The sequence below is a fragment of the Theropithecus gelada genome, chromosome 10 (genome assembly GCF_003255815.1).
Source record: "Theropithecus gelada isolate Dixy chromosome 10, Tgel_1.0, whole genome shotgun sequence".
NCBI classification, from domain to species: domain Eukaryota; kingdom Metazoa; phylum Chordata; class Mammalia; order Primates; family Cercopithecidae; genus Theropithecus; species Theropithecus gelada.
The window spans coordinates 13,003,314-13,027,554 of NC_037678.1; the positions used below are offsets into that span (position 1 = coordinate 13,003,314).

The 24,241-nt window shown below is 54.6% G+C and overlaps 2 protein-coding genes across 4 annotated transcripts; one reads left to right on the forward strand and one right to left on the reverse strand.

Annotated features, from left to right (window-relative positions):
• Window positions 1-1,468: 1,468 nt before the first annotated feature.
• On the forward strand, window positions 1,469-12,455 carry LGALS2 (galectin 2). The gene is made up of 4 exons (XM_025399945.1): window positions 1,469-1,882; window positions 10,447-10,529; window positions 11,966-12,125; window positions 12,289-12,455. Exons 1-4 carry the CDS (start codon window positions 1,877-1,879, stop codon window positions 12,436-12,438), a joined length of 399 nt encoding a protein of 132 aa, XP_025255730.1. The 5' UTR covers window positions 1,469-1,876; the 3' UTR covers window positions 12,439-12,455.
• Window positions 12,456-13,295: 840 nt separating this feature from the next.
• CDC42EP1 (CDC42 effector protein 1) lies at window positions 13,296-22,314 on the reverse strand. 3 transcript variants are annotated; one of them, XM_025400357.1, is made up of 4 exons: window positions 22,190-22,314; window positions 17,046-17,168; window positions 15,957-16,696; window positions 13,296-14,614 (listed from the first exon to the last, which is right to left on the reverse strand). In XM_025400357.1, exons 3-4 carry the CDS (start codon window positions 16,417-16,419, stop codon window positions 13,881-13,883), a joined length of 1,197 nt encoding a protein of 398 aa, XP_025256142.1. In that variant the 5' UTR covers window positions 16,420-16,696; window positions 17,046-17,168; window positions 22,190-22,314; the 3' UTR covers window positions 13,296-13,880. The 3 variants fall into 3 exon arrangements, with proteins under 3 accessions (XP_025256142.1, XP_025256141.1, XP_025256143.1); XM_025400356.1 differs by lacking the exon at window positions 17,046-17,168; XM_025400358.1 differs by lacking the exon at window positions 22,190-22,314 and having other exon boundaries at window positions 15,957-17,139.
• Window positions 22,315-24,241: the final 1,927 nt, after the last annotated feature.

Sequence of the window (24,241 nt, forward strand, 5' to 3'; positions counted from 1 at the left end):
GTATTCAACAGAAAGAAATTGGTTAAATAAATCCAGTTGTTGAAAGGTAGAATATTTCACAGGCGTTAAAGTATGGTTCTGAAATATAAATTTGTGGTCTTTAATGTTTCCCAAATGAAGAAAGATAAACAAATGTGCAGACAGAGGGATGTCTATAATATAAATCTGTGGAGAACTGCCTGGAAGGAAATGTGCCAATAGAGTAAGCCGGTTCCGTCCTGCCGGTGGCATTATGAGTGATTATTTTTCTTCTTATTTAATATCTCTAATTGTCTATAGTAGGCATGCCAGTTACATAAGTAACAGAAGTCAACAGCAAAGCATTTTAATCCTCCGTGTCCCCCACTCAGCCCTCCCAGTCCTTCTCCACTTTTATTTATTTTTTATTTGAGACGGAGCCTCACTCTGTCGCCCAGGCTGGAGTGTAGTGGCGTGATCTCGGCTCCCTGTAACCTCCGCCTCCCGGGTTCAAGCGATTCTCCTGCCTCAGCCTCTGGAGTAGCTGTGACTACGGGTGCCCGCCACCATGTCCGGCTACTTTTTGTATTATTTATTTTTTATTTATTTATTTTTGAGACGGAATCTCGCTCTGTCGCCCGGGCTGGAGTTCAGTGTTGTGATCTCGGCTCACTGCAAGCTCCGCCTTCCGGGTTCACGCCATTCTCCTGCCTCAGCCTCCCTAGTAGCTGGGACTACAGGTGCCCACCACCACGTCCGGCTAATTTTTTGTATTTTTAGTAGAGACAGGGTTTCACTGTGTTAGCCAGGATGGTCTCGATCTCCTGACCTCGTGATCCACCCGTCTCGGCCTCCCATAGTGCTGGGATTACAGGCGTGAGCCACCGTGCCCGGCTAATTTTTGTAGTTTTAGTAGAGACGGGGTTTCACCATTGGCCGGGCTGGTGGCTAACTCCTGACTTCAGGTGATTCACCCGCCTTGGCCTCCCAAAGTGCTGGGATAACAGGCTTAAGCAACTGCACCCAGCTCTTCTCTGCTTTTGACAATTTGTTGTAAATACTTTGAAATCTTTTCTTTGAATCCATGTATTGGTTTTGAAACCTACATGTCCGATCGGATACATAATATGGGGAGGGAAGTAGAAAACATAATGCTCTCTGACAGTGAATCACGACATCACAGAAAATTAGAAGTTTAGGCCGAGTGGTGGCTCAAGCCTGTAATCCCAGCACTTTGGGAGGCCGAGGCGGGTGGATCACGAGGTCAGGAGACCAAGACCATCCGGGCTAACATGGTGAAACCTCGTCTCTACAAAAAATGCAAAAAAATTAGCCGGGCGTGGTAGCGGGTGTCTGTAGTCCCAGCTACTTGGGAGACTGAGGCAGGAGAACGGCGTGAACCTGGGAGGCGGAGCTTGCAGTGAGCCAAGATCACACCACTGCACTCCAGCCTGGGGGACAGAGCGAGACTCCGTTTAAAAAAAATTAGAAGCTTACCCTTTTTTTTTTTTTTTCTTGCAAAGCAAATCTCTCTTTTTACAGACAAGGAAGCTGGGTTCAGTGAGGGAGGCTGGGAAAGCTGTCAAGCGGCTGCATTGCTGTTTGTGTGGGGGCAGAGATGGGGTTGCCTCCCCTCTCCCGCTCTGGGAGCGCTGAGGAGGGGGAGGCTGGGCTGGAGGGAGACCAGGAGGATGCTCCGGGATGGGTGGGGTGGAGCTGGCTGAGGAGTCTTCTGCCTGTTTGTGCTGGGTACTGGGAGATGCAGGCGGGGAGATACCAGGTAGAAGGGGCAAAGTCCTCACTTAGGGACTTGAGGGAGTTAATGTGTAATATTCTAGGATACAAGCTTGACCACGAGGTAAGACCCTAAGCACAGGCCTCCAGGAGCCGCTGGGAGCTGCCACCAGGAGCTGTCACCATGATGGTGAGGACACCAGTTCCCCGATGCCTGCCCCACTCTGTTCATCTTTGTCTTTGCCTGGGTGGGGGCTTTTAGGGAAAACCATCGCTGTTCCTCTCTGGGCCTCAGTTTCCCCATCTGTGCAGCAAACAAGTTGGACAGAAATCTTTTTTTTTAAATTTTTTTATTTTTTTATTTTTTTTTGAGACGGAGTCTCGCTCTGTCGCCCAGGCTGGAGTGCAGTGGCCGGATCTCAGCTCACTGCAAGCTCCGCCTCCCGGGTTCCCGCCATTCTCCTGCCTCAGCCTCCCGAGTAGCTGGGACTACAGACGCCCGCCACCTCGCCCGGCTAGTTTTTTGTATTTTTTTAGTAGAGACGGGGTTTCACCGTGTTAGCCAGGATGGTCTTGATCTCCTGACCTTGTGATCCGCCCGTCTCGGCCTCCCAAAGTGCTGGGATTACAGGCTTGAGCCACCGCGCCCGGCCCAGAAATCTTTTTTTTAAAAACAGCATCTTGGGCCAGCCGCAGTGGCTCATGCCTGTAATCCCAGCACTTTAGGAGGCCGAGGCGGGCAGATCATCTGAGGTTGGGAGTTTGAGACCAGCCTGACCAACATAGAGAAACTCTGTCTCTGCTAAAAAAAAAAATACAAAATTAGCTAGGCCTGGTGGTGAATGCCTGTAATCCCAGCTACTCAGGAGGCTGAGGCAGGAGAATTGCTTGAACCTGGGAGGCGGAGGTTGTGGTGAGCCGAGATTGCACCATTGCACTCCAGCCTGGACAATAAGAGTGAAACTCCATCTCAAAACAACAACAACAACAACAAAACAACAACAAATACAGCATCTTGTTCTGTCACCAGGTGGAATGCAGTGGTGGCGATCATAGCTCACTACAGACTTGACCTCCTTGGCTCAAATAATCCTCCCACCTCAGCCTCTTGAGTAGCTGGGACCCCAGGCACGCACCACCACATTGGCTAATTTTGTTTGTTTCTTTTCTTTTCTTTCTTTCTTTTTTTTTTTTTTGAGATGGAGTCTCGCTCTGTTGCCCAGGCTGGAGTATAGTGGCCTGATCTCAGCTCACTGCAACTTCTGCTGCATGGGTTCAAGCAATTCTCTGGCCTCAGGCTCCCAAGTAGCTGGGATTACAGGCATGAGCCACTACACCTGGTTAATTTTTTTTTTTTTTTTAAGATGGAGTTTCTGTTGCCTAGGCTGAAGTGCAATGGCACGATCTGGGTTCACCACAACCTCAGCCTCCCAGATTCAAGCAATTCTGCTGCCTCAGCCTCTTGAGTAGCAGGGATTAGAGGCATGTGCCACCATACCCAACTAATTTTGTATTTTTACTAGAAACAGGGTTTCTCCGTGTTGGTCAGGCTGGTCTCGAACTCCCGACCTTAGGTGATCCACCCACCTTGGCCTCCCAAAGTGCTGGGATTACAGGCGTGAGCCACGCCACCCAGCTTATTTCTTATTTTTTGTAGAGATGAGGTCTCACTATGTTGCTCAGGCTGATATCAAACTCCTGGGTTCAAGGGATCCTCCCGCCTTGGCCTCTCGAAGTGCTGAGATTACAGGTGTGAGCCACTGTGCCTGGCTTCCAGTGATCTTTATAGAGATAAAAAAAATCTCAGTTTGGGCAATATAGTGAGACCTTGTCTGCTACATGTGCATGCCACTACGCCTCGCCTTAAAAAAATTAGCTGGGGTTAGCGGCACACTCCTGTAGTCCCAATGACTTGGGAGGTTGAGGTGGGAGGATCACTTGAGCCCAGGAGGTCGAGGCTACAGTGAGCCGTAATTGCACTACTGTACTCCAGCCTGGGCAACAGAGTGAGACCTTGTCTCATAGACACACACAAAATCCAAGTCTTGGAGAGCAAATTGCCCAAGGCCACAAGCTGCAAATTGCAAGTGGTTGAGTAGATTCCCACTGAGGTCTCTGATTCTTTGCTTCTACACCTGACTCTGCCACAGCTTTACTGTGTGGCCTTGGCCAAGTCGCTGACCCTCTCTGAGCCCCAGTCTTCCTTCCATCTGTGGAATGGGATCACAGGCTGATCTTCTGAGGATTAGATGGTGTATTCATTGCCTAGGGCTGCAGTAACAAACTACCACCAAATTGTGGGTGGTTTCACACAATAGACGTTTGTTCTGTCTTGGTTTTGGTGACTAGAAGCCTAAAACCAAGTGCTACGCTCCTGTTGAAGGTGTTAGGGGAGGGTTCTTTCTTGCCTCTTCCAGCTTCTGGTGGCTCCTGGCATTCCTTGATTTACATCACTCTAATCTCTGCCTCCAACTTCACATGGCCTCCTCTGTGTCTCCGTCTCTGTGTCTGTATTTCTCTCCTCTTATAAGAACACTGCTCGTATTGGATTTAGGACCAACCCTAAACCAGTTTGACCTCTTAAGTGGATTACACCTGCAAAGGAACTATTTTTTTATTTTTTTAATTTTTTTTTTTGAGGCGGAGTCTCGCTCTGTCACCCAGGCTGGAGTGCAGTGGCCGGATCTCAGCTCACTGCAAGCTCCGCCTCCCGGGTTCACGCCATTCTCTGGCCTCAGCCTCCCGAGTAGCTGGGACTACAGGCGCCTGCCACCTCGCCCGGCTAGTTTTTTTTGTATTTCTTAATAGAGACGGGGTTTCACCGTGTTAGCCAGGATGGTCTCGATCTCCTGACCTCGTGATCCGCCCGTCTCGGCCTCCCAAAGTGCTGGGATTACAGGCTTGAGCCACCGCGCCCGGCCAGGAACTATTTTTAAATAGTTCGCATTGAGGCCAGGTGCAGTGGCTCACACCTGTAATCCTGTCACTTTGGGAGGCCAAGGCAGGTGGATCACCTGAGGTCAGGAGATCAAGACCAGCCTGGCCAACATGGTGAAACCCTGTCTGTACCAAAAATACTAAAAAAAGAAAAAAGAAAAAAAATTTAGACAGATGTTGTGGTGGGCACCCATAATCCCAGCTACTTGGGTGACTGAGGCAGGAGAATTGGTTGAACCCGGGAGGCAGAGGTTGCAGTGAGCCGAGACCGCGCCACTGTACTCTAGCCTAGGTGACAGAGTGAGACTTCATCTCAAAAAAAAAAGGTCACATTGACAGGTTCCAGGTGGACATGAATTTTGGTGGGGCGCTATTCAAGTGCAGGGGGGATGCAGGACGTGAACGTGCCAGGGGTCCTGCGTGGAAGAGTCTATGTCCTCATCACCCTCTGCCTCTCGGGGAGGACTGCTGTGACCACAGACTCTCCCAACCTTCTCTTTCCTGGTCATTCCACCTCTGCCTTTTTTTTCCTCTCTCTCCGTCTCCAGAGGCCACATCATCCAAATTGCTTATATGATAGATAAGGGAAACAGGACCCAGAAAGGGGCTAGGCTGGTCCCAGGCCCCTCTACCAATTAGGGGCAGAGTCGGCACTAGAGTCTGGGTCCCCAACTCCCCACCCCCCAGCTCTAGGGACGACCCCACCCCCACGAAGTTCTGCCTGTCTCTCTCTGCGACTTTGACTCTGTTGGGTGGGGACAAGGCTCCCGGGCCTGCACCCTCCCATCGCTCTCAGCATCCCTATTTGTCCAAGTGCACCACCGATCCTGGCCTTCCGAGTGCCTCTGCCCTGCAGCAGTCCCCACCTCTACCTTGGGGTTCGAGCTTTGCTGTTTCAGCCAGGCAGCCCCCAGGAGCTGCAAGGGGAGTGGGGGTGCTTCTTTTAGCCCAGTCCCAGCTCCCGCACCCCGGCCTGACTATTCCAGGACTCAGGATGTGGGCACAGGCTGCTGGGAGGAGGCAGGGAGCCATCTCCTGATGCTTGATGTTAGACGTGTGTGCGCGCAGGGCATACGTCTGTGAGTGCCTGCTGTGTGGCAGGCACACCTGTGTTCTGCTTCTTGTTTGAGCCCCTTTGGGACTGTCCTCACTGGGTAACCTCATCTCCCAGAGGTAATGCTCTTTGTCAGCGAGAGACTGATTTTAATCCCATCTGTCTGGCTCCAAAATCTGGACCACCCCCTGTTACGTTAAGTGCAGACGTTGGGGGTTAGGTGTCCAGCCTCCAATCCCCACTTTCTCTAAAGCAGGGAGGTTTTGCCCCCAGGGGACAATGGATCCTGTCTGGAGACATTTTTGGTTGTCACAGCTCAGGGGAGGGTGTCACTGGCATCCAGTGGCTAGAGGCCAGGGATACTGCTCAACATCCCCCAACACATGGGACAGATCCCAACAAAGAAATGCCTGCCCCAAACGTCCAGAGGCCCAAGGCTGAGAAGCCCTGGTCTGAGCAGCCTCGTGTCTGACATGCTGCCCACTGTCATGGCCCACTGTTCTGGGTTAAGCATTGCTGCCTCCTCCAGGCTTCTCTTCTAAAATGTACTGCCAGGCCGGGCACAGTGGCTCACACCTGTAATCCCAACACTTTGGAGGCTGAGGCAGGAGGATCCTTTGAGCCCAGGAGGTCAAGGCTGGCCTGGACAACATAGTGAGACCCCATCTCCAAAAAAAAAAAAATCAGCTGGGCCAGGTAGGATGCCTGTGGTCCCAGCTATTTGGGGGGCTGAGGTGGGAGGATTGCTTGAGCCCAAGAGGTCAAGGCTGTAGTGAGCTATGATTACATCACTGCACTCCAGCCTGGGTGACAGTGCAAGACCTTTCAAAAAAAAAAAAAATGTATTACTGGCTGAGGTGGGAGGATCACTTGAGAGTCAGGCGTTCCAGAGCAGCCTGGGCAGCATAGCAAAACCCTATCTCTACAAAAAATTTAAAAATTAGCTGGGCATGGTGGCACACTTCTATAGTCCTAGCTACTTAGGAGACTGAGGCAGGAGAATCGTTTGAGCTCAGGAGGCTGTGAGGCTGCAGTGAGCTATAATTGTGCTACTGCACTCCAGCTTGGGTTACAGAGTGAGACCCTGTCTCAAAAAAAAAAAAAAACCAAAAAAAAAAAACAAGAAAGAAAAGGAAAAAAAGTCAGGTGTGGTGTCTTACACCTGTAATCCCAGAACTTTGGGAGGCCCAGCAGGGAGGATCACTTGAGGTCAGGAGTTCGAGGCCAACCAGGCCAAAGTGGTGAAACCCTGTCTCTACTAAAAATATAAGCAAAATTAGCTAGGTGTGGGTGCCTGTAATCTCAGCGACTCGGGAGGCTGAGGCAGGATAATTGTTTGCACCCAGGAGGTGGCGGTTGCTGTGAGCCGAGATCGCACCACTGCACTCCAGCCTGGGCGACAGAGTGAGACTCCATCTCAACATGTCAAAAAAAAAAAAAAAAAAGAAAAGAAAAAAAGGAAAAACAAAAGAACTTAACTGCCTGTGGGAGAGTTGGGCAATACCTTGCAGTCTCCCCCTATGTGTAGCCAGTGTATCACTTCCTCCTCTGCAGAGAGGAGGTGGCTGCCAGTGAGAGGGCACTAAGGGTCTTCCCATGGCCACTGTCCTTGACTTCTGGCAGATTGGCCCAGTTCAATGAGCTCATTCAGGGCATCTCAGATTATGCTGTTTCTGGAAAAAAAAAAAAAAAGAAAAAAGTCAGTGAGCAGAACTCCTACAATGTAAAAGTGTCCTCTCATAAGTTGTTTTAAATCTTTGGTGCCTGTTGCATCCTGGTCAGAGCAACCCTTGCACTCTTGTCATAGATGTGAAAACTGGTCTTCGGTAATGAGGTTTTTTTTTTTTTTTTTTTTTTAGACAGTCTTGCTCTGTCGCCCAGGCCAGAGTACAGTGGCACAATCTCAGCTCACTGCAACCTCCACCTCCCAGGTTCAAGCGATTCTCCTGCCTCAGCCTCCCAAGTAGGTAGGACTACAGACACCACCACCACGCCTGGCTAATTTTTATAGTTTTGGTAGAGACGGGGTTTTGCCATGTTGGCCAGGCTGATCTCAAACTACTGACCACAGGTGATCCACCCGACTCGGCCTCCCAAAGTGCTGGGATTATAGGCGTGAGCCACCACACCCAGCCTTGGGTAATGAGCTTTGAAAACCCAGCTTAGAAATCTTCCCTAGTAACCACCGTGAGGCTAGAGGAGGCTCCTGCTGTACAGAAATTCAGGTGCTACTTTCCTGTGGAAAATAAGGAGCAGATGAATCATAACAACAAGTAATCAAAATGATGGTCATTCGGGCAGACCACTGTCCAGAAAAAAAAGAAAAAATTTAAAAAAGAAAATTAAGGCTGGGCTTGGCTTGCACCTGTAATCCCAGCACTTTGGGGAGCTGAGGCGGGCAGAGCAGTTGAGGCCAGGAGTTTGAGACCAGCCTCGCCAATATGGCGAAACCTCGTCTCTACTAAAAATACAAAAATTAGGCATGGTGGTACATGCCTGTAATCCCAGCTACTCAGGAGGCTGAGGCAGGAGAATCGCTTGAACCCGGGAGGAGAAGGTTGCAGTGAGTTGAGATTGCACCATTGCCTGGGCGACAGAGCAAGACTCTGCTAAAAAAAAAAAAAAACTACACACACACACACACACACACACACAAAACAAAAAAGGAAAAGGAAATTAAAACAATAAATGATGGTGGCTCTTTGATTTGCTGTTGGTCTATGTGAGGCCCTGTGCATGGGATTTCACAAACATGTTCTTGAATCCTCTCAAAACCAGCTTGAAGGTTGGTGGCATCTCCCTGGTGTGACAGGGTGTGTCATACATCTGGCGTTCAGCAACAACAACAAAAATATAGAAATGGGGGTCTCACTATGTTGCCCAGGCTGGTCTCCAACTCCTGGGCTCAAGGGACTCTCCTGTTTCAGCCTCCCGAGTAGCTGGAATGCAAGTACACACTTCCACACCCAGGCTAGCAACTGTTTTCTTTTTCTTTTTTTTTTTTTTGAGACGGAGTCTCGCTCTGTTGCCTAGGCTGGAGTGCTGTGGCCAGATCTCCGCTCACTGCAAGCTCCGCCTCCCGGGTTCGCGCAATTCTCCTGCCTCAGCCTCCCTAGCAGCTGGGACTACAGGCGCCCGCCACCTCGCCCGGCTAGTTTTTTTGTATTTTTAGTAGAGACGGGGTTTCACTGTGTTAGCCAGGATGGTCTCGATCTCCTGACCTCGTGATCCGCCTGTCTCGGCCTCCCAAAGTGCTGGGATTACAGGCTTGAGCCACCGCGCCCGGCCGCAACTGTTTTCTTAATGAATAAATCAAATTAGTCAATTTTACAGAAGGGGAAAATGAGGCTTGGAGAGAGACTTTGATGGACATATTCAGACATGGGACTTGCGGAGTTTTATAGTTTTATAGATTCTTAGTTTTTTTTCTTGTATTTTTTTTGAGACAGAGTCTTGCTCTGTCACCTAGGCTGGAGTGCAGTGGCGTGATCTTGGCTCACTGTAACCCCTGCCTCCCAACCTCAAGCAATTCTCCTGCCTCAGCCTCCCAAGTAGCTGGGACTATAGATGCGTGCTACCATACCTGGCTAATTTTTGCCTTTTTAGCAGAGACGAGGTTAAATGTTAGGCAGGCTGGTGTCGAACTCCTGACCTCACGTGATCCGCCTGCCTCGACCTCCCAAAGTGCTGGGATTACAAGTGTGAGCCACTGAGCCCGGTCTTTTTTTTGTTTTTGTTTTTCTTTGAGATGAAATTTCACTCTTGTCACCCAGGCTGGAGTACAATGGTACGATCTCGGCTCATGGCAACCTCCACTTCCAGGGTTCAAGTGATTCTCCTGCCTCAGCCTCCCGAGTAGCTGGGATTACAGGTGCCCGCCACCACGCCCAGATAATTTTTTTTTTTTTTTTGAGACGGAGTCTGTCTCTGTCTGCCCAGGCTGGAGTGCAGTGGCCGGATCTCAGCTCACTGCAAGCTCTGCTTCCCGGGTTTACCCCATTCTCCTGCCTCAGCCTCCCGAGTAGCTGGGACTACAGGCGCTCGCCACCTCGCCCAGCTAGTTTTTTTTTGTATTTTTTTAGTAGAGACGGGGTTTCACCGTGTTAGCCAGGATAGTCTCGATCTCCTGACCTCGTGATCCGCCCGTCTCGGCCTCCCAAAGTGCTGGGATTACAGGCTTGAGCCACCGCGCCCGGCAATTTTTTTATTTTTAATAGAGACGAGGTTTCACCATGTTGCCCAGGCTGGTTGCAAACTCCTGACCTCGGGTGATCAGTCCACGTTGGCCTCCCAAAATGCTGGGATTATAGGCGTGAGCCACTGCACCTGGCCAGATTCTTAGTTTTGGATGGGCCAAGACCTCGTGCCTCTGATACAGTCATTTTCCATATCATATTTTTGTTTCTGGGGTTCTGCAGAGGGCAGCGTGATTTCATCACTTGAACACTTTGTGGAACTGGGCAGGAAGCACTCTGTCCATTTCATCGATGGGCAAACTGAGCCTCCCCCAACTGGGCCCTGTGCCTCCTCGGGTTGGGGTGGATAACAGCAAAACAGTGCAGGGAGTGGGGAAGCTCTGGGAGGCCTTGATCAGAGCGCTGTGGCTCTGCTACTTTCCAGCTTGGTGGCCTCCTGCATCCTCATGTGGGCAGGGGGATTATGAGACCTGCTGCTGGGTTGGGATGAGGTGGATGAAGGTGCTGGGCAAGTGTGGGATTGATTTTCTGTGGGGACTCGAGTGGAATGTTTCTCTGTTGGCTCAGGGGGAACTTGAGGTTAAGAACATGGACATGAAGCCGGGGTCAACCCTGAAGATCACAGGCAGGATCGCTGATGGCGCTGATGGGTGAGCAAGGTTTCAGGGTGGGGGGAGTCTGCAGGCCTGGAACAGGCAAGGCGGGAGGGGCGGGAGGGGTGGGCAGGGCAGCCCTGTGAACTGGTCAGGCAAGAGGGACTTTAGGCCAATGGGCCCTTTTTCACACCCTTCTCCCCACACCCCTGTTGGCCCCCACTTCATGTCTGAGGCTAGGTTTGGGGACCTGAAGAATTTCAGAGTTGATGCCATATGCTCTGTTCTTTTGCCCCAACAGCCATTGAAAGGGCAGGTGGAGAAGTCCCTGGAACTCTGCCTGGCCCCCTGCAGGGCAGGTGCCTCTAGGGAACCCCCAAATCCCCAGAGACACCACCCTCTTTACCCAGTGGAATGGCCACAGGCTGGCCTTTCATGCGCATTAAACCTGGGCAGCCACCAGGGAAGGCTGAGTGGTCTCGCTGGCATCCTCTTGGTTGGAACCAGAGGCCTCACCGCCTCAGTGAGTCATAGTCCAGTGAAGGGCTGTCTCGCCTGCAGAACATGTTAGTGCATCTTGGAACTATGCTTTATCTACTTTTTTTTTTTTTTTTTGAGATGGAGTCTCACTCTGTCACCCAGGCTGGAGTGCAGTGGCCGGATCTCAGCTCATTGCAAGCTCCACCTCCCGGGTTTACGCCATTCTCCTGCCTCAGCCTCCCGAGTAGCTGGGACTACAGGCACCTGCCACCTCACCCGGCTAGTTTTTTGTATTTTGTAGTAGAGACAGGGTTTCACCGTGTTAGCCAGGATGGTCTCGATCTCCTGACCTTGTGATCCGCCCGTCTCGGCCTCCCAAAGTGCTGGCATTACAGGCTTGAGCCACCACGCCCGGCCCTATGCTTTATCTACTTTTGATTAGAGAGGGGGCGGGCAGATGCACATCATAGGAGCTAAGAGAAAAGTGACTTCTTTCTCCTACTTGGGCCCCTCAAGTTTGCCAAAATGTGTGGTACCCTTGGTCTGAGACTCCCGAATGAAGGCACCCCATGACCCAGAATGCCCCACTTTCAGGAACCCTGCAGGTCGAGGCCAGGATCCTGTGGTGATCTTGCCTAGAAGTCATACAACCCCGGTTGCATACCTGTAGTGACGGGGAGCTCACCACCTTAGGTTGGCTGTTTGTGGCTAAATTTAATAAGTCTTCAGATATCTAATAGATAGCATTTCTCTCTCCCAGGAGAGCCACCCCCAATTCCTGAAGCTGTCAATATAAGTTACCCTTCTCTCAACAACTTGATCCCTGCTCCAAATGGAATGTGCTACCACAGTGCTAAGTCTGAGCAGGTTGTTACCTCCCTTGTTTTAAGGCACAGATCTCAACTAACACAAGCTTTGGTTCTTCCAGCTTGTGGCCAACCAAGATTCTCTAACCCAAGCTGCTTTATCCAGGCCTGAGCCCTGAACCTCACCTGCTACCCCTTCTCCTACAGCTTTGTAATTAACCTGGGCCAGGGGACAGACAAGCTGAACCTGCATTTCAACCCTCGCTTCAGCGAATCCACCATTGTCTGCAACTCACTGGATGGCAGCAACTGGGGGCAAGAACAACGGGAAGATCACCTGTGCTTCAGCCCAGGGTCAGAGGTCAAGGTGAGGTCAAGAGGGGAAAGGGCACTGGGGATGATGTCAAGGGGAGGGTCCAGATGGAAGGGAGCCTGGCCTGGACACAGGCGCTGGCCTTGTTTGAGCCATCAGGCACTGCCCTGGTCCATTTCCAGGGCCTCCTGCCTCCTTGACATCCTCCTTCCCACAGTTCACGGTGACCTTTGAGAGTGACAAATTCAAGGTGAAGCTGCCAGATGGGCATGAGCTGACCTTTCCCAACAGGCTGGGCCACAGCCACCTGAGCTACCTGAGCGTGAGGGGTGGGTTCAACACGTCCTCTTTCAAGTTAAAAGAATAAAAGACTAACAACCGAGATTCCCCGTCTGAGGTCTGAGTCACAACAGGATCAACAGCCCTTGGGTCCTGGGTGTGTCCCCCTATCTCTACCTGCAGTTCCTGCCCCAAGGCTAAAAGCAAACAAAATAATCCATTTTTATGGAGTCTTCCTGTGGCAAGAACTGCGGTTCAAGACTTCTTTCTCTCCTGGGTCCCTCGAGTTTACCAAAACATGGGATACCTCTGGTCTGAGGACCTCTGAATGCAGGCACCCCATGATCCAGAATGTCCCGCTCTCAGGGATCCTGAGGTCCCGTAGTGATCCTGCCACACATCCTCTGGTTGCACACCTCTAGTGACAGGGAGCTCACTACCTGACGTTGGCTGTTTGTGGCTAAATTTAACTGGTCTTCTGATACCTAAGGAGGGCATTTCTCTTTCTATGCATTTTAATGCTCCTGGCATTTCCAGGATACTGAGGAGGAAACTGAGATATGAGGACACCCGGCTGCCACGTTGGGAGGCTGAGACATGCTCCCAACAGTTCTACACACTTGTTCCTGTCTACTTGCCCCCACTATCACCAGAGCAAATGCCACGCTACTCTGTGGGATTATGGGACAGACACCAGTCCCAGGCACCTGGGCCAGGACCTGTTCCCGGAACTGCAGATAAGGCTCCCACCTGGGTCTCTTATCTCAGGGGCATTCCAGCCTGGTTACTCATTACCCTCCCCTTGGTGCGTCTACTTCCCTCCCCTGCTGGGGGCCTTGATTGGGGGGGGGGTCCTTGGCTTTCTAAACTCCCTGGAGGGGAGGGGACTGAAGCAAGTAGAGTTGATGCTGTTCTCCCTGGTCCCCAAGCATCTTGCAGGACACCTTTTATCAAAACAGCCTTATTTAATCAGGCCCCAGAGGCAAGTCTGGGGTATACAGGCAGGTGGGATTCCTCCCCGGGAGGTCATACCTGACCTTTCTGGGGTAAGAGGGAGGCTGGGGCGGGGATGTTGGGGAAGCGGCCTGGGAGAGGGCTGTCAGGGTTATAGCGGGGACGCTCTGGGATGAGCTGGGGGCAGGCGGTTCCTTTGGGAGGTGGGACAATGGCCCTGTGTGGTACACTCCCTGCCCCCCACCCCCCACAGGCAGCTTAGTCTGGCACAAAGGCCACACTGTGAGGCTGGGCCCTCCAGCTGGTGGGGGTGGTGTGGAGTGGGGCCTAAGGAAGAGCTATTAGGTCCAGAGTGGCAGTGGGAGGAGGTGGTCAGCTTGGCAGGGCCTCTGGGAGCATCCAAGTCCCAGAGCAATCCTGGCCTTCCCTGTCTTCCCTCCCATGTCTGTCCTGCAGAGGTGGAGAGGGGTTTAGGGGCAACTCGGCTTCTCCCCTCTCTGGTCTGGTAGGAACCAGCTGTTAGGTGAGGGGCCGGCTCTGCACCTAGGTGGGGCCCCGGGACCATGTCCCAGCCCCTCACACCTTGACCTCATCATCCTCCTCAGCATCCGCAAATTCAAAGGTGTTTGCTTGCACCGTGCTGGGCACCGGGGTCCTGCTGTGTGCCTGGGGTGCCCTCCACTCTTCATCCAGGCTCTCCCAGGAGGCCCGGGCTTGGGGCAGCACCTCCACCCGCTCCTGCCGCGCATCCATCTCCGGGTAGTGGCGGCCACCACCCCAGCCTGCTCCCCAGTGCCTGCCGAGGGCAGGGCCAGCAGGTCCTCGTGGACCCCCTCCCACTGGGCTGGCCTTCACCTCAGCCACTGGGCCCAACCCAGCTGTTACCCCATTGGGACAGTGTCCATGGGGTGTGGAGCTTGTGGCAGGGGCTGGAGGGTTTGCAGCAGGACCCGGGGGGGTTGTGGCAGGGGCTGGGGGGTTTGCAGCAGGACCCGGGGGGTTTGCGGCAGGGGCTGGGGGGTTTGCGGCAGGGGCCGGGGGGTTTGCGGCAGGGGCCGGAGGGTTTGCGGCAGGGGCTGGGGGGTTTGCAGCAGGGGCTGGAGTCTCAGCTGCAGGGGCTTCTGGGAGGCTCATGACCCCTAGCAGCTCGCTGAGGAGTGAGGGCCCAAGGTCGAGGTCCAGGCGGAAGGACAAGAGAGAGTCTGAGCGGCGAAGCCCGGGCTCAGAGGGGAAGGAACCATCCCGGTCTCGGTCATGCGGCTTTTCCGAGCGGGGCAGGCGGGAGATGGTGCAGAACCCAGAGTCCAGGCCTAGAAGAGAAATGGGCAGTGGGCTCAGAGCTGGGGTCCCTCACCAGGAATTCAGGAGGGGAGACAGGAACAGTCCTGGCTTGCTGTGTGGCTTCTGGCTAGTCCCTCCCCTCTCTGGCCTCAGTTTCTCCCATCTTTCCAATAGAATATGCTCCATGGTCACCTGTGTGATCTTCCTGTCTACCCTGAAAGCTGAAAATCATCATTATCCTCATTTCCATTATGCAGATGAGGAAAGTGAGGCTCAGTTTGGGATGGGGCGAAGGGGCTAGCCCAAGGCCATAGAAGTCTGACGAGGTGAAATCAAGCCTGGAGCTCAAATCTCCTCTCAGTCCCAATTGTGACCTCAGCCATGGCCACCGGCTCCCTGCCATGACCCTGGTTGATGGCTGCAGGTGAACCCATAGCACGTGGGCTGGTTTGTGGACACAGCATGGGACCAGCAGCCAGGGTCTGACTGTATAGAAATGAAGGACAGATATGTGCCTTCCCAAAGTCATCTAGTCCAGCCCATGCTTCCAGGACTACAGACCTGAGACAGAATCGAGTTTCTGTGGACCAGTCCTCAGTGTGTTTCTGAGCAGCTGCCTGGGGCAGTGGCGTTAGAGCATTTGCCCCAAATGCCGCAAGGCAGGGAGTGGCCACCAGGTGGCAGCAGGGGCCCATGGTTCTCAGGTGAACTCTGCCCAAACCGCCAAGGTGGCACTTCTGGCTGGGCAAGAAGGCTCCTGAGTTGTGGTCCCTGTGAGTGGTTTTCCAAATTTGTCGAGTTACAGGAAATCAAGTTCAGATAACAACAGCTCCAGTGTCCTGAGCACCTACTATGTACCAGTCCCCCTACGCCTCTCCTGGCACTGAATCTTAGCAATGACCCCGAGAGAATCATTATCCAGGTGAGGACTTGAACTTACAGAGGTCAGTTGACTTCCTGAAAATCAGGCAGAACTGGATTGGAATCCAGAGCCCAGGCCCTTCACCTCTTCATGATATCATTCCAACATGAGGGGAAGGCTTTGGTTGAAGGGGGCAAGAATGGGTAGATGAGTGGTTCAGTCGAGGCCCAGAGAGGGGGACGTGCTTGCCCAGGTCACACAGCAAGTAAGGGGCAGCGAGAACTCAAACTCCACCTCCTCACTCTCAACCTCAGGTGTTCTGGGAAGTCAGCTTGTTCCCACCACTGCACCCCCTCCCCATCCTTGATGTGGGGTTTGGGCCTGCCTTCTGTGGTGAGACCAAGGGACCCGGGCAACAGAGCTCACTTGGAGTTTGGAGGAACCACTGAACCCCTCTGGGCCTCAGTCTCAGCCTCTGAAAAGTGGGCCAAGATAACCCAGGCCCTCACCGTAGCTGGAGTGGCCGTCCGTGGAGCTGCTGGGGCTGCCGTCGAAACTGAGCTTGCCAACCACGAGGCTGTCGTAGGCAGCCTGGTTGAGCTGGGGCAGGGAGATGGCATTCTTGATGATGGGGGAGATGGCCGGTGGAGCCGGGGAGGGTGCAGGGGGAGACGCCATCCTCCGGGGGGGCGCCCCCACCCTCCGCACCAGCTGCAGCTTCTTGGCCAGGAAGTTGCGGGGTGAGCGATGGGTGCCCCTGGAGCTGCCACCGTGGTTGCTGAGGAAGGAGGTGTCCCCGAAGACGTCCCCACCACGGCCCACATGCATGGTGTGGCGGAAGTCCCCGAGCGGGGGGCTGATCATGTCTGCAGTCAGCCGCCTCTTTCCCTGTGAACTGGACCCCCAGACCACAGGCGAGAGCTTGCCCAGGCTCATGGTGGGGGCGCCGCCGCCCCCCTGGGGGCCGGGCATCAGCTCTGGCTGCTCACAGCTGCTAGTCCATGTCCACCAGGGGCCGGGGGAGGGAGGTGGGCCGGGCTCGGGATGGCTGCTCAGCTCCTTTGCCCTGGCGGAAGCTGTAAATGACGCTGTCCTAAAGTGAGGTCACCGAATGCTGAGGCTGTGGGGGGTCCATGGCTCACCTCTCCCCGGGGCCGGCTGCCAGCCCCCCAGAAGCAGCTGTAGATGTTCAAGCGTACAGAAAGCACCCCCGCGGTGGTCGGCTTCTCTCCTGCCCAGGGGTGGAGACCTGGAAGGAAGACAGAAAGGGCGGTGATGGCAAGCCCAGGACAGAGGAGGAAATCTGGGGTCCAAACATTAGTAGCTGAAAAGGATAGATCATCACACCCCACCACATGGATAGAGGCCCCCAACTGATATGGGGCAAAAGCTAGGCACAAGGGGACCCGAGTGAGTCTGTGTATAGAAAGTTCAAGAACACAGCCAGGCGCAGTGGCTCACGCCGGTAATCCCAGCACTTTGGGAGGTTGAGGTGGGTGGCTCAACTGAGATCAGGAGTTCAAGACCAGGCTGGCCAACATGGGGAAACCCCGTCTCTACTAAAAATACAAAACTTAGCCGGACGTGGTGGTGCGCGCCTGTAATCCCAGCTACCCGGGAACCTCCAGCAGGAGAATCACTTGAACCAGGGAGGCAGAGGTTGCAGTGAGCTGAGATCGCACTACGACACTCCAGCCTGGGCAACAAGACCAAAATTACGTCTCAAAAAAAAAAGAAAAGAAAAAAAAAGAAAGTTCAGTAACAGGCAAAACCAATTGATGCCATTAGTAATCAGAATGATAGCAGCCTCTGAGCAGGTACTGACTCAACAGGGGACAAAGAATTCATCGAGCTATACACTTAAACCATGTATGAGGGAAAAATAGAAGCGCTCATTCCAAGTCTGAGCAACATAATGAGACCTGGTTTTCACAAAACATTTTTAAAAAATTAGTTGGGTGTGGTGGTGTGTGCCTGTGGTCCTAGCTACTCAGGAGGCTAAGAAGGGAAGATCCCTTGAGCCCAGGAGGTCAAGGCTGCAGTGAGCCATGATTGTGTCACTGCACTCCAGCCTGGGCGACAGAGCGAGACCCTGTCTCAAAAAAAAAAAAGAAAAGAAAAAAGTGCTTATTCTGCAGGGCCCACTTATGAAGCACTTACTAAGTGCCAAGATCTCACCTGCCTCATCGTTTAAACCCACATAATACTCCTGAGGGGCTGGGCGTGGTGGCTCACGCCTGTACTCCCAGCACTTTGGGAGGCCGAGGTGGGGGAATCACGAGGTCAGGAGTTAGAGACCAGCCTGGTGGTGCTGGTCTCCACCATGGTGAAACCCCGTCTCTACTAGAAATATAAAAAATTAGCTGGGCATAGTGGCAGGCACCTGTAATCCCAGCTACTCAGGAGGCTGAGGCAGGAGAATTGCTTGAACCCAGGAGGCGGAGGTTGCAGTGAGCCGAGATTGCACCACTGCACTCCAGCCTGTGCGACAGAGTGAGACTCTGTCTCACAAACAACAACAACAACAACAAAAACATTACTCCTGAGGGCAGCATGGTATCAGTTAGAGAGGGGAAACTGAGGCACGAAGTGAAGTAACTTGCCTGAGGCTACATAGCAAGACATGGTGAAACAGGCCCCACATCCCAGAGCCCTGGGGCCCCAGGCTACTCTGCCTTCTGCTGAGTAACTGAGTAAGTCACCTCCCTTCTCTGTGCATTAAAATCTCTGCCACACAGCGAAGCCAGGAGGGAACAGATGCCTCACCAAGGCTTTGTGAAGCTGGGTAAACAGCCAGAGCAGAGGTTCCTCCAAACCATCCACCTTCAAGGAGCTTCCTGGAATAAGGATCCTGTGGTCAAAAGTGGCTTTTTCCAGCTGCCTCCTCCATGCGTGAGCATATTCAAGGCTCTGAGAAGGCCCGCAGGAAAAGACTATCACAGTTTGTCAAATTGATGTAGGAGCCTTGTTGTCCGGGAGCAAGCTTTGGAAAAAGCTCAGCTGGTGCCAAAAGCTATTTCTTGCCCATCTCTCCCTTCCTGATTCCCCATCCCCACCATACACACAATCTTCCCCAGCTCCAGCCTCTTTAAGCATTTCTTGTTCTGACCCCTTTCCTTCTGACCCCTTTTCTTCCAGTATCATACAAAGTCCAGGCTAGAGCGCACCTGTGATCCTATGCTTTTCCTGTGGCCCACTGAGGGCAAAGCTGGCTCAAGGTCAGATCCACAGAGCTAGTCGAGACTTGAATTCAGAGCCTCTGACTCACATAAGTCCTTGACTGGCTTGTGGAGCCCTGTCTCACCTCCTGAGATCGGCAATGCACTTGGAGGGTGGGGCAGTCGCCTGGATTTTCCTGCCTTTCTCCCTGGGGCATCCAGCTTGGGCTCTGCACTTAGCAAGTGCCAAATCAATGCCAGCTGAATCACAGATCTCCATGATAACCTGCATGCCAAAACATCACCCTGGTCCATTCTGAGAGTGGGAGGGCAGGCTGGGCTCGGTGTCCTCACGGTGTGACCTTGGGCAAGTCACCTACCTACACAGACCTGGGACCTCAGCTGATGAAAGTCAATAGTGATCCTTCACAAGAACACCCACATCTGCGGCTCAGCCTTCTTCCTTTTTAAAAACCATTGCTGCCACCTCCAAGCATAAAAATCTCAATACTGCCCTTCTAGTGTTATTTGAAATTCAAAATAGGTTAAATAACAAAGAAGCCAATAGGACAAAGCTAGCTTTGTTTTCTGACTACATTCTCTTCCCTTCCCACCATCTGATCCTCCCCCAACCCTAACTCCTCCCCCTTGGAGGGGAGGAACTTCTGAATCATCTTTTTCCCTCCCTGGCACCCCCGGCACCGAGAAGTCCTCGTGGAATGTTTGCTGAAGTTCTGAAGCGCTCCACAGTTGGCCAACCATTACATGATGTCATCTGATTCTCCAACAACCCTGCAAAGCCACAGCTTGGCCCATTTGACAGGCAGCGCTGAGGTTCGGAGGGAAGGGAGACCTGTCCAACGTTACGTGACAGGTTCATGGCAGGGCCAAGTTTCCCTGCTCAGCAGGGATTAACAATGCATCTCTAGGGGAAGGAATGGGAGTGGGGAGGGTGTTCCTCTGTAAAAAGCCCTGTAGAAGGGTCTGCCATGTGGCCTCACCCACTTGCTCCCACCCCAGCTCCCTGACTTTTTTTTTTTTTTTTTTTTTTTTGATGCAGGGTTTCACTCTGTCACCCAGGCTGAGTGCAGTGGCTCCATCACAGCTAACTGCAGCCTCGAACTCCCAGGCTCAAGCGATCCTCCCACCTCAGCCTCCTGAGTAGCTGGGACTACAGGCACATACCACCATGTTCAGCTAAGTTTTTCCACTTTTTGTAAGGACAGGGTCTCACTCCATTGCCCAGGCTGGTCTCAAATTCCTGAACTCAAGCCGTCCTGCTGCCTCAGCCTGCCAAAGTGCTGGGATTACAGGTGTGAACCACCACACCTGGCCTCCCTGACTTCTTGAGGCAGCACCTCTTCTCCCAGCAAAAGGGGCTCCTCCCCCCTGAACCCCCATGGCCACTTTTGACTTGGGGGACCAGCTTCCTCCCCAATCTTGTGATGATCCCATCTTTCAAATGTTTCTGGGCACCCCCCAATAGTACCCATCCCCCACGCCACCCTGCCTACTGCCCTGGAGACTCTGCAGGGCTGTGGAGCTGAGGGCAGGGTACTGGGACCTGCCTCCCCATGTGGAAAACGGGAACAGCACACCAGACAGTTCCCCTCCCAGGGGAGTTGCAAGGGTAGAAAATGTAATGAAACCCTCAGATGCCGGATAGAGCAGGGCAGCTATGGGTTCAAATCTGACACCTTTACACTAACATCTCTCATTCCAGGGACCCCTGGTGGCAGCCACGTGACACTTGCTGCCAACCACAGGGCACTGCTGGCCATCAGGTGTGCCTCACCTGGCACTAGGAGTAAGCACGGCTCCAAGTGTCCTGGTGCCAGGCTCACCTCCCCTCACCTGCCCAGGAATACCACCCGTTAGTATTCAGAACACCCCTTTTACAGATGGAAAAAACAAAACTTAGAAAGGAGACATTTACCCTCAATCACAGACCAGCATCGCTGATAAATGCCCCAGGGTGGGAGTGAAGACGATGGGGAATGGGGAAGAGGATTTGGAGGGCTTGGATGCCCAGTGCTGAGCACGGTGTGGGGTGCAGGTGCAGGCCTGGGAAGACAGGAGACCTAGCTCTGCAGATTCAGCGTCTGTGACCTGGGCAAGGAGGTCATCACACAGCTTCAGTGTCCCTGGAGTCCTTATATTTACCCTATAGAGGATAGTCAGGGCCTGGGCGCATGGCCTGAGCTCACTCAATGGTGGGAATGACGCAAGAACAAGTTTTGGAGCCAGGATCCGGCCAACAGGGGCCGCTGTGGAGGCACATGTGGTCGCGGGGAGGCCAAGGGCCGCTCTGAAGGAGAGCGGGGGCGGCTGCAGCCTGGCATTCACCTGGGGGTCACCCGCAGGCCGCAGTGCTGGCCAGGGGCCCACGTCTCATCCTGGAGGTCACTGCTCGGGTGCACACAGCCCCCTTCCTGCGGGCATCCAGCTGGGTGATGCCCCCGCCCTCTACCGCTGGACAGCGAGTCCCTGTCTTGGTTACGGCAGCTCCCCCAAACTTGCTCTGGTCCCTGGGTTAAGGGGTTAACCCGGGCGGCTGGCTTCTCCTTCCCCTCAAAGTCCAGACGCTTCAAGGTGGAGAGACGGGGAAACAGGCTAGAACGGGGTAGCTGTTGTTCTCAGTCGCGCTAGGGGACCCGGTCCTCCGTATTCCAAGGGGGGCACCGTGGGCCATTGGGGAGCGACGGGAAAAGTGGAAAGGAGACGCGCTTCGTGCCCACCGCCCCGAGTTAGAGCCAAACCAGCCGTGGACCAGGCGAGGAGGAGCGGCTGCGAGCTGCGTCTCGGGTTCCCGCGCCACGTTTCGTGTCGCTGCGGCCTCCCGGCCAGTCCTCTCTCCTCTCTAAGCCTCAGTTTCCCGGTTTAGGAAAGGGGCTTCGAATCTTGCGGGTCTGGCACGGCTGGGGCAAAGGCAGAACAATCTGGAGGGCGACCGGGATTGGAAGTCCGGGAAAGACTTCGACCACCCAACGTTCCCTGGGGGGACGCGGGAGCCTGGGGCTCAGGACGCGGAGGGTCGCTCCGCGGGGGAAGGGGACGGCCAGCTGTCTTGGCCAGAGGGGAACCGGACGGGATGACCTCATCCGCGTCTCCAGCCTGGAATGCGGCGGTCGGGGAGGGGGCAGGGTGCCTGTCCATCTCCCCGGGTCCCCCACCCCCCACTTCCCGCTCTCCGCGTGGGCCTCGGCGGAGGGGATACATTCCGCCGCGTCGCCCGCTCCCCGCCCCTGCCCTTCCTTCCCCCGCGCAGGAAGGCGCGGAGACAGCCCTCGCTCTGTCCCTCGGCTCGCCCCCTCCTCACGCAGTTTGGCCGCTGAGTTTCGTCCGATCCTCTGCCCCCTCCGCCCGCCCGGAATGGGACACGAAGCCCGAAAGTTCGGAGTTTCCCCGCGCGGCTCCTCGGCCGCGCCCGGCCTTCCCGTGGGCACCCGGGGGCGCCTCTCCCGGGCGGGTCCGGTCCCGGTCCCGGCCCCGAGAGCCTAGGAGGGTGCAGAGCCCTCGCAGGCGCCCGGACTCGCCGGCCTCCACGGCCTCCGCCCCGAGGACCCGCGCGCCCCAGCTGTTACCTGGCTTCGCGAGCCCCGGGGGCGCGGGACGAGGGTGGACTAGTCCTGCAGCGGCGGCGGCCGCGCGTCCCGGCTGGCAGCCCGGGAGAGTCGCTGGGCCGGTCTGCGCCGCCCTGGCCGCGGGCTCTGCGGGCTGGATCCGGGGGCGGGGGCGGGGTGTGGGCGCTCCCGCCTCCCGCCTCTCTCCTCCCGCCCGCGGGCGGGGCCCGGCCCCCTCCCCGGCCCCCTCTTCGGCACCGTCCTCGCCGCCGCCGAGAGCTGGCGGGGACGCGACTGGGGGGCCAGGCCAGGCCTCTCTCCTCGCCACCCCGGCCAGGGTCAGATGGGGAACGTGCGGGCTGCCCCGGGGAGGCGACTCCGGTCCCCGGCCGCCAACCCCTCCTCCACCGGTTCCCCGCGTGGTCTTGGGGCGTCCAGGCCTGATGAACTCTCCTCCCTCCTGGGCCCTCCAGCAGCGCCCTGCGGGAGTTTGGGGAATCGGGAAGCTCGATCTGAGGCCCTGAATGCCTGGGCCTTTAAACTTTGATGTTTACAAGCATGACATGCCCACTCCTTTCCTCTGGATTCTTTCCCTTCCACCCGGTACAGGCCTCGCGGTGCCCAGGAGGAAGACAGCCACACTGGGGCGACTGGTAGAGTCAAGGCCGGGACCCTGGAGCCGGACAGCCTGGGTTCCTGTCCTGCCTCAGTCACTACTTACCTTTCTCTGCCTCAGTTTCCTGATCTGAAAGTGGGATAGATAATAGCAGCATCAGATGTTGTGTCAAGTGTCCCCTGCTCCAAGAGCACCTAGGAGGCTTGCTTGGCAGGTAAATGAGGTCGCATCTCAGAGACTTTACAGATCCCGCCCCCCTACCTCCATGGGGGGGCAAGGAATCAGCCATACCCGGGACCCTGTGCCATCATCAAGGAGGGGAGATCGATTCTGGCCCCCGCCTCCTGTTGTCGTGCCCTCCTCTGACTACTCCCCTCTGACTATAGAGTCCTCGGGCTGTCAGGGCACAGAGAGGTCCCTAACACTGCCTGAGGTCCTGGGGCCTCAGGAAAGCTTCCTAGAGGAGATGATACCGGAGTTGTCTTTTTTTTTTTTTTTTTGGTGGAGTCTCCCTCTGTTGCTCAGGCTGGAGTGCCTTGGCACAATCTCGGCTCACTGCAGCTTCCACCTCCCCGGTTCAAGCGATTCTCCCTCAGCCTCCGGACTAGCTGGGATTACAGGCACCCGCCCACGCCAGACTAATTTTTGTATTTTTTAGTAGAGAGGGGGTTTCGCCATGTTGGCCAGGCTGGTCTTGAATTCCTTACCTCAGGTGATCCGCCTGCCTCGGCTTCCCCAAGTGCTGGGATTATGGGTGTGAGCCACTGTGCGGTTGTGAGTTAAGTCTTAAAGGACGTGTAGGCAGAGGGAAGGGCAATGGAAATGCACAGTGCACAGCTGGCAGGGGGACAGCACAGCAAAGGCTGGGAGCGGAGGACCCCGCAGCGGAGGCAAACCTGGTTGGAGGAGACTGGCTGAGCGCTGTTGTGGCAGGGGACGAGGAGCCGTATTTACCCGCAGGTGGAGGAGACAAGGTCTTTACTGTTCACCCAGGGTCTAGGCCTCTTCCACGGGCTCCCTGAATCCCCATGCTGGCCGCCAAGGGAAGGAGCTATTCCTGCAGCTGGACAAATGAGGAAACGGAGGCACAAAGCATTCTAGCATTTGCTCAAGTGGCACAGCAGTAGGAACTCTTTCCCTGGGGGTCGGCCCAGGAGCATTTTGTCCCATGGAGAATTGAAACAGCATCGGGACAGTGAGCCAGCAGGCAGCACTGGCAGGTGTACATTTAGAAGACTGACTGTTGGCAGGCGTGGTTGCTCACGCCGGTAATCCCAGCACTTTGGGAGGCCAAGGTGGGCAGATTACTTGAGGCTGGGAGTTTGAGACCAGGCTGACCAATACGCTAAAACTCCGTCTTGACTGAAAATACAAACATTAGCCAGGCGTGGTGGCAGGTGCCTGTAATCCCAGCTACTCGGGAGGCTGAGGCAGGGAGAATTGCTTGAACCCGGGAG